This window comes from Urocampus carinirostris, chromosome 2 (assembly GCF_059441175.1).
Source record: "Urocampus carinirostris isolate Australia breed hairy pipefish chromosome 2, RoL_Ucar_1.0, whole genome shotgun sequence".
NCBI lineage: Eukaryota > Metazoa > Chordata > Actinopteri > Syngnathiformes > Syngnathidae > Urocampus > Urocampus carinirostris.
Window position 1 is genome coordinate 56,984,316 of NC_142350.1, and position 20,536 is coordinate 57,004,851.

The window sequence follows — 20,536 nt, forward strand, 5'->3', positions numbered from 1 at the left end:
TGGAACTACTAAAGCTTTTAAAGACTATTACCTGCGTCCCACTCATCCGTTGCTCGGAATGTAACGAAAGGGGGCAACTGAAAGCAAACACGTCCCACCCTAGTCCACAGCCTGTCCCCCCTAATCGCAGTCCGGCCGCCTTCGAAACCTAAACCCAGTCACTTTCCACAACACCTTCCCTGCTAATTCTGCGCAGGGCAGGTCTTTAAAGTCCGTGACTTACTTCTAGATAGACACCACGTTGCATATTGAATAAGTTAGTACCATATTTTATGGTACTAACTTATTCAATTCGCATGCTGAATGTCAGCTCTTTTACACATTTACTGCCTTCTAGTGGTCAGAGGGAACATTTGGTTTGCCTTAATTTAAAAAAACAAATCATAGTTTTTCATAGAAATGACCAAGAGTAATGGCCCCCAAACTATGGCCCACTTCTACATTCGGTCTGACAATGTCGTCTCATTAGTCACGGTACCAAATTTTGTTAAGGAATTTCATAAAGTGTTGGTATTTTTTGACTTTCGATTTGTGAAGAATCCTGAAGGGTTATTTGACTGTAGCTGTCTGGAATACAAAACAGTGAAGCCCTCTTGCAATCGTCACACTTTTTCTGTTACAAACTGACCCTGACCCCTCACCTAGAGACTTTTTTTTTTTTGTATACTCTGAGCTTCGTGGCGGGCTGAATTAAATCATCCCATAACTGTCAACCTGTACGTTTTTGCCGTACAAAGTACGTTTATTATGCATTTTAAGACGTGTACGACGTACAAGAAATCTGTAAGGAAAAAAGCAAATTTGTCAATCATGGGTGCCATCCAGTATACACCGACTATCACGAAACGGCAAATCAATCAAGTCTAACGAGTTCGCCGCGGTAGCCTCTATCTCGGTGTTGTTTTTTTTGTTGCAACAAGGCGAGCGCTTTTATGTAGTGCAAGAAAGTCGGTGTCTTTTTAGAGAACCGGCTTTTTCGGCTCAACTCATTAAAGAGAGCCGGCTCTCAAACGGCTCACTTGCTTTGATGCATTATATTACGAATTATTATCGTTAACATCGTTATATAAAGAAGTTAAGAAAAAAAGTATAAAATAAGAAAATGAAAAAAGACAGGTTTGTGGTTATCCCTTTAATCGGTATATTACCAACAATAATTTAAAGCCAAAAATGAATAAATAATTTGAATAAGAAAATGTATTATTCTACTTAATTATATTTGCATATACTTTTTCCTTCCACGGTGAACGTCCAAGCGACTTCATTTTTGAACTTTTTTTTATAATAAACCTCATTCATGTCGAGCAACTCAGGATCTCACAACAAAATGTTAATTAACAATATTTATGATATAACGAAACACATGTTCAATATAACATGTTCAACTACATAAATAAACACGTTAGAAAAAAAAATATATGGTGTAGGATTATTTTGTATTTTGTAAGGGAAAATACGAGAGTTTGTAAGGGCATGGAGCCCTGGAGCTGACGGGCATGGTGTTAGTATTTTTTGATTTGTGAGGAATCCTGAAGGGTACTTTGATTGTGGCTGTCTGAAAAATAATACATTTAAGCCCTCTTGCAATCCTCACACTTTTTCTGTTCCAAACTGACCCCTCATCAAAAAAAGTCAAGTCAAGTCCAGTCATTTTTATTTGTATAGCCCTAAATCACGAAGAGTCTCAAAGGGCTTCACAGATTATTACACTATATTACACAGACTATTTTTTTAGCCGACGAGAAGAATAGGTTATTCATATGCTATGGAGTAGAAGTAAGTTTTAAGTTTAGATTTAAACATTTCCACTGAGGTTGCAGATCGGATCTCAGGGGGAAGAGCATTCCACAGCACCGGTGCCCGGATGGAGAACGCTCTCGAACCAGCAGAACACTTCTTTGCTCTCGGGATCACCAGAAGACCGGCACTCTCAGATCGTAGGCTTCGGACCGGGACGTAGGGGCAAATCAGATATGAAAGATAAGAGGGAGCAAGTCCATGTATGATTTTGTATAATACTAAGAGAACCTTGAAATCACATCTAAGGCTAACTGGGAGCCAATGCAGGTTAGCCAAAATCGGTGTAAAAGGGAAATGTTATGGGACCCCTTCACCTAGAGACTCGCTTTTTTTAACCTACTCTGAGATTCATGGCTGGCCAAATCAAATCATCCAATGGGCCATATCCGGCCCACAAGCCATATTTTAGATATTTTGCCGCAAAAGGAGCTATGACGCAAACTTTGCACGCTCATTTGAAGTTTGTGCAGCGCGTGTGTGAAGAAGAGGAGGGGTAGGGGGCAAAAGTTTCGAACTAGGGGACGAGGGGGTGGGACCTTGCGGCGTTGCAGACCTGCTGCTGACTGGTAGGGGGTCACAAGAAGGAGAAGACCAGGAGGGAGGAGAGCGGAGATCCAGACGGACTCCTGTCGGCACTTGAAGTGAACTCACCTGCACGCGGAGGCCGAGGGAACCTCCGATCCGTTCGCGGGATCCTTCCTTGCAGGATGGAGCGTTCACGGGACTCAGGAGTATTTGCGCTCCGGCTCGTTTCCCTCCTGTGGTTCGCGCCAAGAGGGCTCTGGAGCTTCAACCTTTACGCACAGCATCCTACGGTGTACCGCGGACCCAGTGGGAGTTATTTCGGCTATTCAGTGGACTTCTACCAGCCCAGGGCCGACAGCAAAACGTGAGTTGTAGAATTCTGCAATGTGGTCTTTCTGTCTAATTTAGTTCTGCAAACAAGTGTTTGCACGTTATAATAGTACAATTTGATTAATTTGGTAATTAGGGTTTATTGCGGAGCTTTGTTATATTTAAAACGTTAGAAAGATGAAGTAAGTTCTATATTCCTAATGGCTCTTAAAATTCGAGTTCCAGATCTCATAGTTTGCTATGAACATGAGTGTAGGGGAATCTTAATTCTTATGCGATGTTTCACTGACTTTGCATTACTGGAAGATTTTAATTATTTAGTTTTCTATTCACTGTCAAAAACTCTCAAAATTCTATTGTATATATTTCCTCTCTATCTCTGTATCTCTCTATCTATCTATCTACTGTATCTATCTATCTCTATCTATCTATCTCTAGAGATAGATTATTTATCAATCTTGAGATAGATAATCTCTAAATAAATTATTTGTCTATCTCTAGATAGTTTATCTGTCTATCCATTCATCTATCTATCTATCTATATCTATCTATCTATCTGTCTATCTCTCTCTCTATATATCTCTATCTATCTATCTATATCTCTCTCTATATATACTGTATCTCTCTCTCTCTCTCTCTCTCTCTCTCTCTCTCTCTCTCTCTCTCTCTCTCTCTCTCTCTCTCGTTGACAAGCAACTTCATTATCACTCTACAGCTAGCAACAAATCTGTTGTCTGTTCGTTTAATGTGTGCAATCATGTATCTATACCGATGCCAACTTTTTTTAATGGTATCAGAATTCTTGACTATAGCTGATGCTAGTATCAGCTGCCTCCTATTGCCCAATTAAGAATCGTGAACCTGAAGTTCAATTTGGGGCGTTTGGGTGTTCTTAAGAAAGTTTGATTATTTTCTCTTTTAGGTATGTGTTAACAATGCCCAACTGAGTTCGAAGAGCCTTTGTGCTTTTTCCCCACCCCACCGATTTGCTTTTATATTACTTTTAGCAAAGCTGTTCGGTGAGGAACATGTTAGATAGAAGAAATGGAGGCTAGGGATAGTGCTGGAGAGTGACAATGCTCATCCCCGCAGGCTTTTTTTCCGCGTTCCCATTTTTTCGTGTAGCATCAGAATGGTGAAAGTAAGAGGTAACCTGCTTCAAGTGCGGTTCAAACGGCAACCCAAACCCCAAGAAAAATGAAAAGAAAAAACAAGTTTATCCAAGCGCGTTTAAACAATGCACGAACTTGCAATGAACTGACAGAGGCTGCGGTGCTTATGCGAGCCAGTAGATGGCAGCAGTGAGTATAAAAAGTTCTACATTCCGAACAACTCCTTCAAAGGACTGGTAAATTGCTGTTAAATAACTGCAATATACGGGGAAAATTATTTCAGGGGTAATTGAAAGTGTTTCTTTACAAATAGTAGTCTTATTAAGAAGAGGGAAGACATGTTTTGTTCTAATGGTTTAGGTATGGATGACTCCTTACGGTTTGAGTACCTGTATTGGTCTGAAAAATCTGATATTGAACATTTCTAGTGTTGATGTGTATTATAATGTTAATAATAAATTCTAGTTAATTTAATAAACATGATGATGGCCACGGCGGCGCAGTGGTTAGCACGTGTGCGGCACAGTTCTGAGGTCATGAGATCAAACCTCCTGTGTGGAGTTTGCATGTTCTCCCCGTGCTTGCGTTGGTTTCCTCTGGGCACTCCGGTTTCCTCCCACATTCCAAAAACATGCATGTCAGGTTAATTGGCCGGTCCAAATTGTCCCTAGGTGTGAATGAGCGAGTGAGTTGTCTGTCTCTGTGTGCCCTGCGACTGGCTGGCAACCAGTTCAGGGTGTCCCCTGCCCACTGCCCGAAAATAGCTGGGATGGGCTCCGGCACCCCTGCGACCCTACTGAGGATAATCGGTGCAGATAATGGATGGATGGATGATGACGGCATACGTTAACATGTTGATATGAAACTGGAATTCATTTTATCATCATCAAATGTTCTATTACCACAAACTAAAATGTAACTGATGCATAACCCAGCTCTCATGTTATTCTTATAGATATATCGGATACAATTGTTTTGGATCTTCTCCCTTTTTCATTCCACTCCTTGTCAAATGCATTTGTGTCCCAGGTTGAGCGTGTTGGTAGGAGCTCCCAAGGCCAACACCAGCCAACCGGGCATCGTGGAGGCCGGCTCCGTCTATTACTGCCCTTGGCCTGGATTGCCTGACAGCTGCAGACAAATCCCATTTGACAATTCCAGTGAGTTCCCTCGTTTCATTCTTTTGACTTGTGTATGAAAAGATATCCCGCACATTCTCGCCTTAAAAGGTGACCTTAGTTGTTACATTTGGAACCAATGAGTCCATTATAGGCAGGGTTGGGTAGGGTTACTTTAACTTGATTACTTTTGGATTACTCCAATACCAAATATGCTAATAAATGACAAAATAAACTAAATATGAATAAAATTACTAATTTTTGTGCAGGCTTGGGGAGTAACAGAATACATGGAACGGCAAAAATGATGTTGGACAGCTGTTTGGATTTCTTTTCATTTTGTTTCTGTCGCATTTTATGTTAGTTTTGCCGGAGATCAAAGAGATCAAAGCCAGGAGAGAAAGCTTACCACGTGTTGTGAGTCATCATTTTATTCATATTTAGTTTCTTTTGCCTTTGATTAGCATATTTGGTATTGGAGTAATCCAAAAGTAATTGAAAGTAATCCAGTTAAAGTAACCCTACCCAACCCTGATTATAGGTGAGATGGCAGGTTTTCGTTTGGCATGGAAAAACAAAACCGATAAGACGCATGGGTTCATCAAGGAATGGTCGGTAGGTTTGCCTCTGCAGGAAGGAGTTTTTCGATATGCAAACTGAGCATCCAATCAGCCTCCGCTCCACCTTCAATCAGTGTCTGAAACTCATGACAAAAAGTTAGCGGACACCAGGGCAGACAACTCTAAAAAGTTACCTGCCCAGCCATAAAGAAGCCTGCCCCATTTTTCAAAACTCTAAACACAATAAGACGACTCATCGCAAAAGAAAAGGAACAATTGTTGCAAAGTATTAAGGATTAATAATCAGAATATATAACGGAACAACACTTTAAAATTAAGTTTATTATAAATCTACTTTGCGTTTTAGAGCGTCATGAATTTTGTTAGCTTCTTTTGAATCTTTCGTCTGGGGCTGAGGTTTTGGCTTGATTCCTGGTAAGGATATGTCAAAGTGTGCAGTTTCCTCATGCTTGAGAAGATAAGCAGGACATAGTGGTACAGCCTTTAAGCATATTTATTCCTCAACAGCAAGCAAACAAGAACACGGCTCCATTCAATACAACATGGCAATCAACAATTAGCAAAACAAAAAATGGTGCTAGCGTAATGACGTCACACACTGGAGTAAGAGCGCTATTAAATTGACAAATCTTAACAATTCCTAACCACTTATCCATTTTTCTTGTGTTCTCTGTGCATCTACTTTGGAAAATGATATGCAAATGCACGACCTTATAACGCTCTAGAAAGTCCGGAAGCACGAAGTTATTCGATGCAGGCTTCTGATTGGCTGCCGAGTATGGAAATTGCCAAACGAACAGAAATTCAAAAATTTCCAAAACAAACGAAGATTTTGAAATCGAATGAAACGTTTTATTTGTTAAAAAAAAAAGAAATAGTAATAAAAACGCAAGATTTTTTTTTCTCTCTTGAAAAAGTTGTCGGCTACCCGGGCGGAGACGTTTTGTAAGTTGTACGCCCGACGTAAAAGATGCACGCCCGAGGCGTCCGGGCAAACGTTATTTCAGACACCGCTTTAATGTCGTGCGCATAGATGGAATTTAAAATCCAGAACGAGTGGGAACACAAAAAAGGCGGGGAGCAAAGGCTGGGGGGTGCTCTGTATGCACATGGGAATTGAGTTCGGAAGAAAGAAGGGGGATTGGGCGAGGTCTGCTTTTCATTACATCTTGAAAACGTATCCCTGTCTCCATTCCCCTTGTCTCCCCTGCTCCTCCATCAATCCACCCCCCCCCTTTCTTTTACTCTATGAGATGACTTAACATCCTCAAAATGAGAGGGTGAAAATGACTTTTTCATGCCCACTTGGCTGCAGGAAGTCTTTTAAATCAGCATCCTGAGTGGCCTCACTTTTAAGGTTTTGTATCAAAAAGTGGAACTACGTGCATAGGAATACAAAAAAAAATCATCAACTGAATGCAAAAGTACAGTTGTTTTGGAGGTACTGTAGTGTCTTCGAGCTAAACCACCAAAGAAGGAACGTGACCACAGTGGACGTTGTCACTGAAGCTTTAATTCCTTCTCCGAATGGTGAAAAGTGCAAAAGTACATTCAAATGCATTGAGATTACGTGACAATTAATTCACGAAAATAACGTTAACCGGGGTGTCAAACAGGCGGCCCGCGGGCAGGATCAGGCCCGCCGAGGGATTGAATCCGGCCGCAGAGACAAAGCTGAGGGAAGCGCAAGAGAAAAACGAGCTGCAGGTTGAAATGTGTCTACTTGATGTTTGCCAAAGCCAGGTGCCTTTCACAAAAGCTGTACTTGTATTGCTCGCTTTCTCTTTCTCCCCCTCTTTGTTCCTCTTTGTCTCTTTCTCTCTCTCTCTTGCTTTTCCATTATCTCTTCCTCCCCTTTTCTCTCCTTCTCTTTTCTCTCCTCTTTCTCTATTTCTATTTCTCTTTGGATTTCTTTCTTTCTCTCTCTTTCTTTCCCCCTTCCTCACTATTTCTTTTATCTATTTTGTTTCTCACATTCTCTCTCTCTTTCTCCCTTTCTCTGTCTTTGTCCCAGCCTCTCTCTTTTTCTCTCCCTTTCTTTCTCTTATTTCTTTCTCTTTCTTTTTCTTTCACTCTAATCTTCTAGTCCGGCCCCCGAGAGAATGTTTGTTCTATCGTGTGGCCCCCGAGCTAAAATCAGTTTGCCACCCCTGGTCTAAACTATTACAAGATTTGGTTGTTTATTTATCATAAAAACAGGTTTAGAAAACTTTAGAATTGACATTAAACCGTCTTTTCAGCCATTGTGTGAGACTACTGATGACAACCAGAATAAAGAACAGGAAGTGACACGGGAAACCCGGAAGTAGTATTATTTCACTACATTGTTCAACTTAATGCTCTACAGCATGTACAACACTTCTTAATGAATTTACATCCATTGTATTTCATTTTAAACAAAGTAACTTGTTTATTAAACAAAAAAAAACGTTGTTGTAAGAATAGGGACATTGTGAATTACTTTGTACCTCCCATTTGTTTAAAAAAAAAACAAAAAAACAAAAAAAACACCAAAAATAGAACAATTTAATAATGTATTGAATAAAGGGCCAAAATACAAGAAATATCATATAAGAGTTCGTTTAATAAGAAAAAACTCATAGGTCGAGAAATAATTATTTATTTTACATAACATGAGGCTTACCTGGATTGTCTTCCATCATGCTGCTTCGGGTACCCCCACACATTTAAAAACAGTGTAAAATGCTGGGCAAAAAAAATTAATAAGAAAAAAACTGTGGTTTTGTCACTTTAATACTCCATAGTACTTCTTTTTGGTTGCACTACACAATACAATGACATCTAGTGATCAGGTATTACACAGTGTACCTTTAAGGTCAATGTTTACAACACATTTGGATATACAGGAAGACACTCAACTTGCATTTCACATTTTCTTACGTCACAAAACATTTGTTCGGCCTGCACAATTACTCCTATAAATGTGCGTGTTACAAAAAACATTTTAACTTTAAATCAATTCAATCAACCCACTTCATTTTTCAAAGTATACTTTATTTGTATACGTTTTTATGCTTAGTTTTCGATTTTACTCCAGGTCAAAGACCTTCAACCTAAAAGCTGCGCAATACTTCTACTTGAAGGAACTGTGTGTATTATTTGACCACTAGATGTCGCCATATACCATAAATTCCGGACTATAGAGCGCGCCTGATTATAAATCGCATCCACCACATTTTAAGAGGAAAACCGATTTTGTACCTACACAAGCCGCGCCTGTGTATAAGCCGCATGCGCCCACATTAAAAAATGTAACACAAACACAAAATTAACCCAAACCCGACTTTGAGTCCCGCGATTGTAACTGAATATAAAGTACACAGTCCAAAAACCACAGCCGGCAAAATGAACGGAAAATGATACCGGAACTTAAGGTTTGATGCAGACCTGCAGAGTCCGGGTCCCGTTGAAAGTAATCCAAGGAAAAAAAGTGTATATTTCCAAAGGTAAGGGTGGGAAAAATATTAATCCATTATTGTCCGCCGCGTCCACAAACAGGTCTCACCTTTACCCCACTTCCCGTCACCCCGCGTTTGTTCCGCCCCTTCTTTTTCATTCGCCCGTGCAAAACATATCAGAATAAGTGTCTAAAATAAATATATTACAAAAATATACAGTTGCAAATACATATTATACATGGTTACACATATTTACAAAGAAAGACGGTACACCGAGAGTTTTCAAAGCTTTAATAATAATAATATAACTTTCATCCCAAACGGTGCCTGTGACAGGGCTGTCAATGGTAGCGACACGCTCGCAACACAGTAAACGGGTCTGTTAAAAAAACATACCGTACTTGTAAAAATCACGGTAAACTGTCCTCATCTTCCTCCTTAGAACTGAAGCCATCAAAGTCCTCTTCCTCAGTGTCGGAAAGAAATTTTGTCATATAGACGTCGTCCCACGCTCCCGCAGCCTCACTCGCGCTGTCACTGTCGCTGGAACTCTCATCCACTCCTGATTCTGTGCCCTCCTCTCCGTCTGCTCGATTGCTTTTAGCTTGAAAGCTGCGTCATGTGCCTTTTTTTTGCATTTTGCATGATGAGGGCATGTTTACGCTAATTTAATTCATGCACAAGCCAAGAAGTTGCAGTCTTCCTCGGCGCATATATTCCAGCGGTCTAAATCTTACCTTTTGTACTCGAGCGCCACATAAATTGGCCGCATCACTGAATAAGCCGCAGGGTTGAAAGTTTGGGAAAAAAGTAGCTGCTTATAGTCCGGAATTTACGGTAGTTTAGTGCAACAAAAAACGAGTTCTAAAAAGCACAAGGAAGAATACAAACTACAAAGACTCAAAAAGACCAAGCCACACCAATTTTCTTCTCTTTTTTTGCCCAGCCTTCTGTGAGGTTTCTTTTTTTTCGGGTACCTGTTTCAAAAAGATGATGGACAGTTATGTCAGCTCCCTTTAGGCCAGCCTCATGTTATGTAAAATGAATGCAAAATGTCTTGACCTACGATAAATATGCACGTATGTGTGATAGTTCATGTACTTTTTTGCTTATTTTTTTACATCAATAATGCTTTTTTTAAAATAAATTAAATTATTTTTCACCACTAGGAGGCACTAAATAATATACAGTTTAGACGTAGAAAGTGACGCAATATTTTGCATTTTGAGTCTTGTTCAGGGCAGCACGGCGGCGCAGTAGTTAGCGCATGTGCGGCACAGTTTTAAGGTCTTGGGAACCTCCTTTGTGGGTTCAAATCCAGCTACCGAACTTCCTGTGCGGAGTTTGTATGTTATCCCCGTGCTTGCGTGGGTTTCCTCCGGGCACTCCGGTTTCCTCCCACATTCCAAAGACATGCATTTCAGGTCCAAATTGTCCCTAGATGTGACTGAGCGAGCGAGTTGTCTGTCCCTGTGTGCCCTGCGATTGGCTGGCCACCAGTTCAGGATGTCCCCTGCCCACTGCCCGATGATTGCTGGGATGGGCTCCAGCACCCCCGCGACCCTACTGAGGATAAGCAGTGCAGCTAATGAGATGAGATGATGAGATGGGTCTTGTTCATCATTGTGCTTCAAAGAAGCCCAAACATTATTTTACCCTCCTATGCTCAGAACAAATGTCTTCAACTTCTAAGTCAAAACAGGCTTATTTTTCCCCTCAAACCAACAGTTTTGTTTTTCAGCATTAAAACTAGTGTATTTTTGTACACAAGGAAAACAGAACCATTTTCTCCTACTCTCGAAACCGTCTTTTTCTTTTTTGCCCAAAACTAACATCGTCTTCCTCTGTGATACAGGGATAAAATCTTTTCACATATTAAGCAATCTGCCAAGTCAAGTCTGGTTAAGTCATGTTTATTTGTGACGACCTTAATCACAAGGAGTCTCAAAGGCCTGCACAGATCAAAGACTATTGCAAACTACAGACTATTATAACACCATCCCCTGATCTAAAACCTGAATGAGGGCAAGGAAAAACTCAAAAACACTCAGCATGAGGAAAATGAAAAAACTTTAATCCCCCTTCCAGGATGACAATGGATGTTCTATTAACTAGCAATAAAGTTAAAAATAAGATATGAAATAGGTTTAATATAGAATAAAAAGTAAAATAAAAAAAGGAGACCAGGTAGCAATGGATGTAGCATTAACAAACAATACACAGATAATGTCAACATGAAACATAGGGCATTCATAAGCTAGAGAATAGAAACTTGTTTTAAGCCTAGATTTAAACAGTTCCACTGAGGTTGCGGATCTAGTCTCAGAGACCAGAGCATTCCACAGCACCGGGGCCCAGATGGAGAAGGCTCTCAAACCTGCGGATCTCTTCTTGACTCTTGGAATCACTAGTAGACCAGCGTTTTCAGAGCGAAGGCTCCGGACAGGAACATAGGGGGAAAATAAATTTATGCTTATTGAACAGGGTGAACCCTTTGACACATAAGTCCCAACAATGCAACATATTCTTCGATATAACTAAGATATGTAGGTATGTCTTTTCACACTTTTTCATCCTTTTGAAACTTCGAGAGTAAAACCCATCTTCCATCGTCAGTGTTAAAACGGAACCCTTACATAAAATCGACGACTTCCTGTAATAAAACAGTCATCCTCTTTGGAAAGGCAAGGCAGGGGTCAACCAACAAATTCAACATTTTCAGTGAGTCTCCCCCTCAAAGGTAATTGTTGCTTTTGTTTTAGATTGTGGTTTCTTGCCATCGAGGTAGCCCAGGTCACGCGTGATATAGTTCTGAGGTTTACACTCAGGGGGATCGTATTGCTCCATTTGAAATCAGTCTGTTCCTTAACATTAGTTTTCGGGATCGACCACATGGATCGTGGAAGTTCTCTAGTTGCATATTACCAAGTGTCAATATATCGGGCTCAGGAGGTAGTGCGCTCGTTTTGGGATCAAAAGATCGCAGTTCGAATCCCGGCTCGTCCGTGTTACATGTCGAAGTGTCCTTGGGTAAGACACTGAACCCCTAATGCCCCCAATAAGCAGGTTAGCGCCTTACATGGCCGCTATTGGGAAATGCGAAGCACACTGTAAAGCGCTTTGGGAAGTCTTGACTTGAAAAGCACTATATAAATGCAAAACATTTCATTTCATCTCATAGGAAGTTGTATTTACGATAATTTTAGGTAATTCCTCACAATTACTTGGTTAACATTATCAATAGACGAGTACCAATGCCAGGTAGCCTTTTGATAATTGTATTCTGTTTTATTATTGGACACCTGCAAAAGGAATTTCACAGGATCCCAGTTTAGTATTTTGACTATTCTTGCGCACTGTAGTTCTTTGCTGTTGCCGTTGTTCTATCGGTCAATCATGTGACTTTTTTCTTATTTCCACAACCTTTAGGGCGGATCAGCTTTTGTAACATCTACTCTATAGCATATGAATAACCTATACTTTTCTTTCACAATATTTCTGTATTATCTGTGATTGCAACATCCTTTGCTGTCTGGTAATCCTGAAAGGGGGATACCACATGTGCGATCCTTTCCCTCATGCTGAGGTTTTTTGGAGTTTTTCCTTGCCCTCATGTTGGTTCCAGATCAGGGGATGGTGTCATAATAGTCTGAAGAAATAGTCTGTGTAATAACCTGTGAAGCCCTTTGAGACTCTTTGTGATTAAGGGCTGTACAAATGAAAATGACTTAACATAGGAGATGTAATAAAAAGAAAGGGCTCACCCTTTAGGCCCTTTAGAACATGTTTGTCACGACCGGAACAGAAGTAGGACCCAGATGCATAACGTTACTCACAAGTTTATTGAAATATAGAGGAAAGGCAGCCCCAGCGATCCGGTGCTCGCTGGACGCGGGATGCAAGTCGCTCTCTGGATCGGAAAGTGTTCCGAATGCGGAAGTGGATCTTCCGGAGCGGGAGAACGTAGCATAGTTAGACGGAAAAACAGGTCGTTAGCCGGGACGGGAGATCAGAACATGGTCGGGGTCAAAAACGGGTCGTAGCAGGAGACAAACAGGGAAAACCGGAACGGACGAGTGGAAAACGGGTGACAATACGGGACCGACGGGAGTCAGAGTCAAAAATGCTTGCCTTGTGAAAACAGAGGTTTGCTGACGGACTGACAACCGGTTAGTGAAAGGACTGAGCTTAAGTAGGACGGGGAACCAATTAGGTAACCAGCAGCAGCTGGCGCCAACCGAGCGGGCACAGATGAGTGTAATGAGTATTCATGACATATGGACTTTCTTATCTAAGGGTTTCTTTCCCTACCCTCCTTGCATGTTTAAAATCCATTGATGTTTTCTCTCCCCTTATTTCGAGTGTCTACTGAACTTTAAATTTAACACCTTTTCATTGTCTGTACTCGCAATGGTAGTTCGTGTCAGTAATTGCAACATTCAGGTGGCTATTTAACAACTAGGAACTTGTAAATAAAGCTACAGTGTGTATTATATAGCACCTCCCTTGGGTATAAAAAAACTTTTTGATTAAATTATTTGGAAAAATTACACATAACACCATATAAGCATGCATTTTTGAAAATAATTGTAGACCAAGAAATTTGCATTTGCATACAATGACCTTCCTCTAATACAGGGGTGTCAAGCTCATTTTAATTTGGGGGCCACACGATAGAACAAACATTCTGTCGGGGGCCAGACTAGTAGATTAAAGAGAAAGAAAAAGAGAGATAAAGAAATAAGAGAGAGAGGGAGAGAGGGTGAGAAACAAAAGAGATAAAAAGTCATGAGAGAGGGGGAAAAAGAAAGGGAGAGGAAGAAAGAAATCCAAAGAGAAATAGAACGACAGAAGGAGAGAAAAGAGAAAAGGAAGCGGAAAGGGTAGGAAGAGAGAAAGAGAAAAAAGAGAAAAGGAAAAGAGCAACAAAGGAAGAGAAAAAGAGAGACACAGAGAATGAAAGAGAGAGACAGAGAGTGGGAGAAATGGGGTGGAAAAGAGAGAGAGAGAAATAAATACAAGTACAGTGTCTTTGTTCGAGGCACTTTTCTTTGGCAAGATCAAGTTGACATATTTCAACCTGCAGCTTGTTTTTCTCTTGCGCTTTTCTGAGTGTTGTCTCGCGGGCCGGATTCAATCCCTTCGCGTGCCTGATCTAGCTCGCGGGCCGCCTTTTTGACACCTGTGCTCTAATAGAAGCCGAAATGATTGTCCACCATCTTGCTGCTACGGGTAACCAAAAGAAAATCACAAGACCTCAACTAAAGGTTGGGCAAAAAAATTAAAATAGTAAAACATTTGTGCAGTTTGGCTACTAAAAGTCTTCGTAGCCTGTATTCTGCTTTGTAGCACTCGTTTTCATTTGCACGGCACAATGCAATGACATTTAATGGTCTAATAATACACTGTTCCTTTAAGAACTTGTAAAAAAATGATTACATGGGATTTAAATTGATTTTTTCAGATACATTTGATGAAGAAGGGGAATTTCATGTACTAGTGCTATGAGTATGTGTTATCTGTATTGAGGACTATTCAGAATTCGGGTGTCGCTATCCATTGAATGAATTGTGGTCCAGAACGTCCTGAGTTAATATACTTCTGGGTTGATTACATGTTCTGTCAGCAAATTAGTAAGGCTTGTGTTCAGTATTCTCAACTCTCGTGTATATGTCTAGTGATTGATGAGCGAGTCCACTAAAGGTACAAACCAGACCAGAGAAGTGTTTCAGAAGAAATTTCATAAAATGATAGGGTTCCGGTGAAAACCTATAGAAGATATTTGGAATTTTGCATCATGAGGAGTTTTTTGTACAGTCCTCTTCTATTCTCCTTGTAAGTTTAAAAACCAGGTCTTTCCTGCTTATTTGACTGTCTACGTATTAATTACTGACTCATTTATCATTAGGTTTTTATTGACACCAGACTAGAAGCACACAAGAACACAATAACCTGGGAGAACCTGGCACACATCTGTTCCAGTGTTTTGCTGGTTTTCATCCATTTCACATTCATCCATCCATCCATCCATTATCTGCACCGCTTATCCTCAGTAGGATCGTGGGGGTGCTGGAGCCCAATCCAGCTGAACTGGTTGCCAGCCCGTCGCAGGGCACACAGAGAAGGACAACTCCCTCGCTCATTTACACGTAGGTGTCATGATTACTGATTTAACTCACTTTTGCCCGCTCCTTTGGCGCCAACTGCCTCTGACTCTGATTGGCTCCCAGTCCCTATTTAAACCCACTCCTTTCTCTCACCTGTTGTCAGTCCATCTGGGAACCTCAGTTTACTCTAGGCAAGCTTTATCGACCCTGACTCACTCCTGTTTTTGCTACCGTCTGCTTCGACACATTTTTTCATCCTGACCACGTCTACTCTCCTCTCCTGGCTTTCGACTTGTTTCTGATCCCGACCACGTTTTTTGCCCTCCTGTCCCGGCTACTGACCCGTTTTTCCGTTCCCGACACCGCCATCGCTCGCCACGGAATTTCCAATTCCGCGTTCAGAGCGACCTGCTTCCTGCGACCAGTGATCACCGGATCGCAATCCTTTCCTTTCTTCCCGATAAAACTGAGAGAAACGTAACGCAAGTGGGTCCTGTCTCTGTTCAGTAGGGACAATTTGGACCAGCCAATTAACCTGAAACGCATGTTTTTGGATGTGGGAGAAAACCGGAGTCCCCGGAGGAAACCCAGACAAGTACAGGGTGAACATGCAAACTCCACACAGGAAGGTTCGATCTCATTACTTTAGAACTGTTCAGCACACGTGCTAACCACTGCGCTCCACTGTGCTGCCCTCCATTTCACATATACCTAATAAAGTATTTGTACCTGCATGTTTTCACGCAGGCAATGACCAAAAGCAGACTCGTTCTGTCATGTCACTAGAATCCAGATACAGGGTTGGGTAGGGTTACTTTAACTGGATTACTTTCAATAACTTTTGGATTTCTCCAATACCAAATATGCCAATAAAAGACAAAAGAAACTAAATATGAATAAAATGATGACTCACAACACGTGGTAAGCTTTCTCTCCTGGCTTTGATCTCTTTGATCTCCGGCAAAACGAACATAAAATGCGACAGAAACAAAATGAAAATAAATCCAAAGAGCTTGCCAACATCATTTTTGCCGTTCCATGTATTCCGTTACTCCCCAAGCCTGCACAAAATTTAGTAATTGTATTCATATTTTGTTTCTTTTGTCTTTTATTAGCATATTTGGTATTGGAGTAATCCAAAAGTAATTGAATGTAATCCAGTTAAAGTAACCCTACCCAACCCAGTCCAGATAGAAGGCCAATCTGAGAGACTGATATACCGCAGAGACAAAAGAATTAAGATGCCTGTGTGTTCTGTACAGGAAGGGAAAATAAATGTTGTAATAGTGCCTTCTGTAAATAAAGATGAAGAATGTGTATGGGAAATTGAGGATCGGAAATATTTTAATTCACCCCAAAGGTGTTTGATGCAGCCAAGGTGAGGTCTTGCAAATTCCTTCGCAGCAAACAAAGCTTTTTGGCAACACTGAAGTGCATAGGAGTGAAACCCGAACCCGCCGTGTCAAATTTGGAGTTTGGAGTGAACAGTCAATCTTCAGAATGTCTAAAAAACATGTATTGAAATGTCCACTTTCTGTTCGTGTTCCAAGATCGAACCTTGAAACATTTTGTATCTGGCTTCTGGTCAACTCAGCAGCTAATACTTTACCACATCATGGCTCGATTAATACTTAACAATCCTTTTAAAATAACTGGTGCGACAAAAAGTTCTGTTGATTTAGCTCTCACTGGCTTTTGGCCCATACTGGACGAATATAACAACCACTGTGGGAGCAAACGATTTCTCAGTTTCTGGAGTATATGACTTATAGATACCTCATTTACTGACATGGATAGCTGTATACGCCAATGTTCAGTTTCACAGCTACTGGGCTGGCAGTGCATGACCCTCTGTTCATGGGAAGTTATTTTAATTGTTCATTGATAAGTTTGTTGTGTCTGTTTCTGTTTTTAATATCGGAAACCTGTACAGTAGATAACACAGGTGACATGGTTGCCATGGCGCCCAATTGGCCGCGCCCGTGTGCGTCTCGGTTGCCATGGTGCCCAATTGGCCGCGCCCGCGTGTGTCATGGTTGCCATGGTACCCAATTGGCCCCGCCCTTGTGGCGCCAACTGCGGCTCGTTGAGAGATTGGATTTCTGTTTATATTAAGCTCAGCGCTCTCTTGCTTCCTTTGTCAGCTCGTCAAACCAATGTCTGCCCCACAAGATGTGGGTTCTGACTCGGTCCTGTTTTCCTGTTGATATCTCCAGTCCGTTATTGTTCCCGTTTATTTTTGTCCTGTTTAATTTGGGGTTCCAGTTTTGTTTCCGTCTGTTTTTGTCCTGTTGTTATTTTCTCCAGGTTTGGTTCCCGTCTAGTTTTTCCTGATTATTTTCGATATACCGATTCGTTATGAATCTTGTATGTCCCGTCCTGTCCGGTATCAACCCCATCCGTCCGTATCAACTCGATCAATTGGAATCGATCTCGACGGTCTCTGGCTTTCTGTCCTTCCACGCCGGCTACCTAACGTGCATGACTCCTCATTTTCCGTAAAATAAAGGCTTGTGTGAGATTGTCAGACGATTGGGTCCTGATCCTGTTCTGGTTATTGACAATAGGATGACAGGTTTGTTCTTTAATTTGACTTTTTCATCACTCCTGCTCATTTTGAATATTATTCATCACTCCTTTTTGTTATTTTGACTATTATGCACTGTATTTGTCATTGTCATAAAAGGCCAATAAGTTGCTGTTCTTTGATATCCACACCCTTTGGGGCTGATCTTTTTTTAACCTAGGAGATTTAACAAAACGATTCAGGGAAGGACCCTTAGCAAATGCTTGAAATTTTGCATCCTGATGAGTTTTTTTGTACAGTCCTCTTCTATTCTCCTTGTAAGTTGAAAACCACTCAGGCCTTTTCAGCTTATTTGGGTGTCTATGTATTATTCACTGACTTATTTGTCATTACATTTTTTGACCGTAGAAATTCAGTACAACGGGAAGACATGAATTGATTGAAGATGTGACGAATGTTTTCATTTCTTCTTGGAAAATCCTTCAGTCAGTTAATGAATGATGAATGTAGCGTGTCCACCATTGTAAGGGATTGTTGGGAACTGGTAAACCTAGCATGTGCACGTTCATATTGTGGATTTGAGTGAGTGTTTGAAGGGAGGTGTTTAACAAGGATGGAGGGTGCACATTCCAAAAGAGACCCAGCTGCAATGTTGCTGGAAAACATCAACAAACACACACGCATTCAGTTTTGTTTTGTTTTCGTCTTAGTTGAGACATTCCATTCACAATGAATTTCCCATCTCCTTACCCCGACCTTGACCATCAAAACTGATTGCCTAGCCTTCACTCATACCCAAACCCAGGTGTTTCTAACTTAATAAACTTGGGGTCCGCCGGAGTGAAGGTCCAGGTAAAGTGGGGCAGCATTGGGTTTTCCACAAGATGAACACATTTCGCTATTCTCAATTACTGTATCTTATTCTTTTTTGACATAAAATGACATTTAAAGACTTTTTAAAAAGTAACTGGGTTAAACAAATCAGTAATAACTAAATATTTTGGGTTGACGGGTTAACGAATACATGCAACTATCACGATTGCCCATTGCCCTAACTTGGGCCCGCTCAATTGGCACCAGCTGTTGCTCGTTGCCTGATTGGCTCCCCTCCTATTTAAACTCAGTGCCTTCATTCACTCCTTGTCAGTCCGTCAACGAACCTATACACTTGCAAGACGTGTATTTTGATTCTGTCCGGTATCCTGCTTGTGTATTCAGTATCCGGTATTGATCGCGTCTGCCATGTCCTGTCCGGTATCTTTGCTCCAGTATCCGGTATTGATCCCGTCTGTCCCGTCCTGTCCGGTATCTTGCTCGAGTATCCAGTATCAAGTCAAGTCAAGTCATCTTTATTTGTATAGCCCTAAATCACGAAGAGTCTCAAAGGGCTTCACAGATTATTACACTATATTACACAGACTATTTTTCAGCCGACGAGAAGAGTAGGTTATTCATATGCTATGGAGTAGAAGTATCGATCCCGTCTGGTCTATCCTGTTCGGTATCTTGCTGTTGTGTCCAGTATCCGATATTGATCCTGTCTGTCCCGTCCTGTCTGGTATCTTGCTCAAGTATCCAGTATCCGGTATCGATCCCGTCTGTCCCGTCCTGTCTGGTATCTTGCTCGTGTATCCAGTATCAGGTATCAATCCCGTCTGTCCTGTCCGGTTTCGATCTAGTCTGCCTCTGGCTTCCTGTTTTCCCGTGCCTGACTTCGCTGTCTCACTTCTTCCAGCCAGCAATCGCAGAGTCACTGGCGTTTGTGTTCACGCCCATGACTGGGCCATAAAATAAAGCTTCTGTGAAAACGTCACGCGCCTGGGTCCACCGTCTGTCCTTGTTCTGACAGTAACTGTGTTACGTAATTAGGATACAAATAATGTTAATGTATTTCGTTACGGTTACAGTTAAAAAAGACGTAGGGAAATTACAGTTACATTTAGTTAAACTAAGGATTACTCTGCAGGATGACAATTTTATATAAAACTATATTTTCATTTACATAATTAGTCGATTCTTAATGGCAAATAATTTATTTGTACAGCATTTAATCACAAGATGTCTCAAAGAACTGCAAAGGATTACAATTACACCATCCCCTGATCTTAAACCAACATGGGGGCAAGGAAAAACTCAAAACCTCAGCTTGAGGAAAATAAGAAACCTTCAGAAGGGGCCTCACAAGCGGAAATCCCCCCTTCCAGGATGACCAGGGTGCAACAGATTTAGCATTGGGTAACAGTACACAAAACTTAGTGAACATCAATAAAAGAAAACCGGTAACCGGTAGTAATTTGTCCAGAAAGTGCGTGACAGCAACGACGCCTTAATGTAAACTAAAAGAAAACATATCTTGTCCACCACTACATGGTTAAATTTAAGCACTTTTTGTTGTACTGCAAGCAACTTTTCTCCGATTCTTTTTCAAGGTTACATTGTTCATTTATCCACCCATCCATTATCTGCACCGCTTATCCTCAGAAGGGTCACAGGGGTGCTGGAGCCCATCCCAGCTATCTTCGTACAGTGGGCAGGGGACACCCTGAACTGGTTGCCAGCCAGTCGCAGGGCACACAGGGACAGACAACTCACTTGCTCATTCACACCTAGGGACAATTTGGACCGGCCAATTAACCTGACATGCATGTTTTTGGGATGTGGGAGAAAACCACGCAGGCACGAGGAGAACATGCAAACTCCACATAGGGAGGTTGCGGTACCTGGAATTGAACCCTGAGCCTCTGCAGGTGCTAACCACCCACCTGCCGTGCCGCCCTTGTTCATTTATTTTAAACAAAATTTAGTGTGTATATATATATATATATATATATATATATATATATATATATATATATATATAATCTGTGGGTGTGTGTCTATTTCTAGTACAAGACTTTTAAAGAAACACTGCAGACGGAAACCGTATTTTGCAAGCTAATGTTTTTCTTTTGTAATCTAAAAATGTCATTGTAATTCTTAGCTGCATCTGCAAGTGAATTGTTCCCAATTTCAAGCGC

General features: G+C 41.2%; 1 protein-coding gene across 1 annotated transcript in view; it reads left to right on the plus strand.

Annotated features, from left to right (window-relative positions):
- The first annotated feature begins 2,412 nt into the window (after positions 1 to 2,412).
- Positions 2,413 to 20,536, plus strand: part of itga8 (integrin, alpha 8) — a 129,855-nt gene continuing 111,731 nt past the window's right edge. The window contains exons 1-2 of the mRNA XM_088327236.1: positions 2,413 to 2,689; positions 4,797 to 4,927. Of these exons, the coding sequence (XP_088183362.1) occupies positions 2,508 to 2,689; positions 4,797 to 4,927 (313 nt within the window). The 5' untranslated portion in view covers positions 2,413 to 2,507. The remainder of the gene's footprint in view (positions 2,690 to 4,796; positions 4,928 to 20,536) is intronic.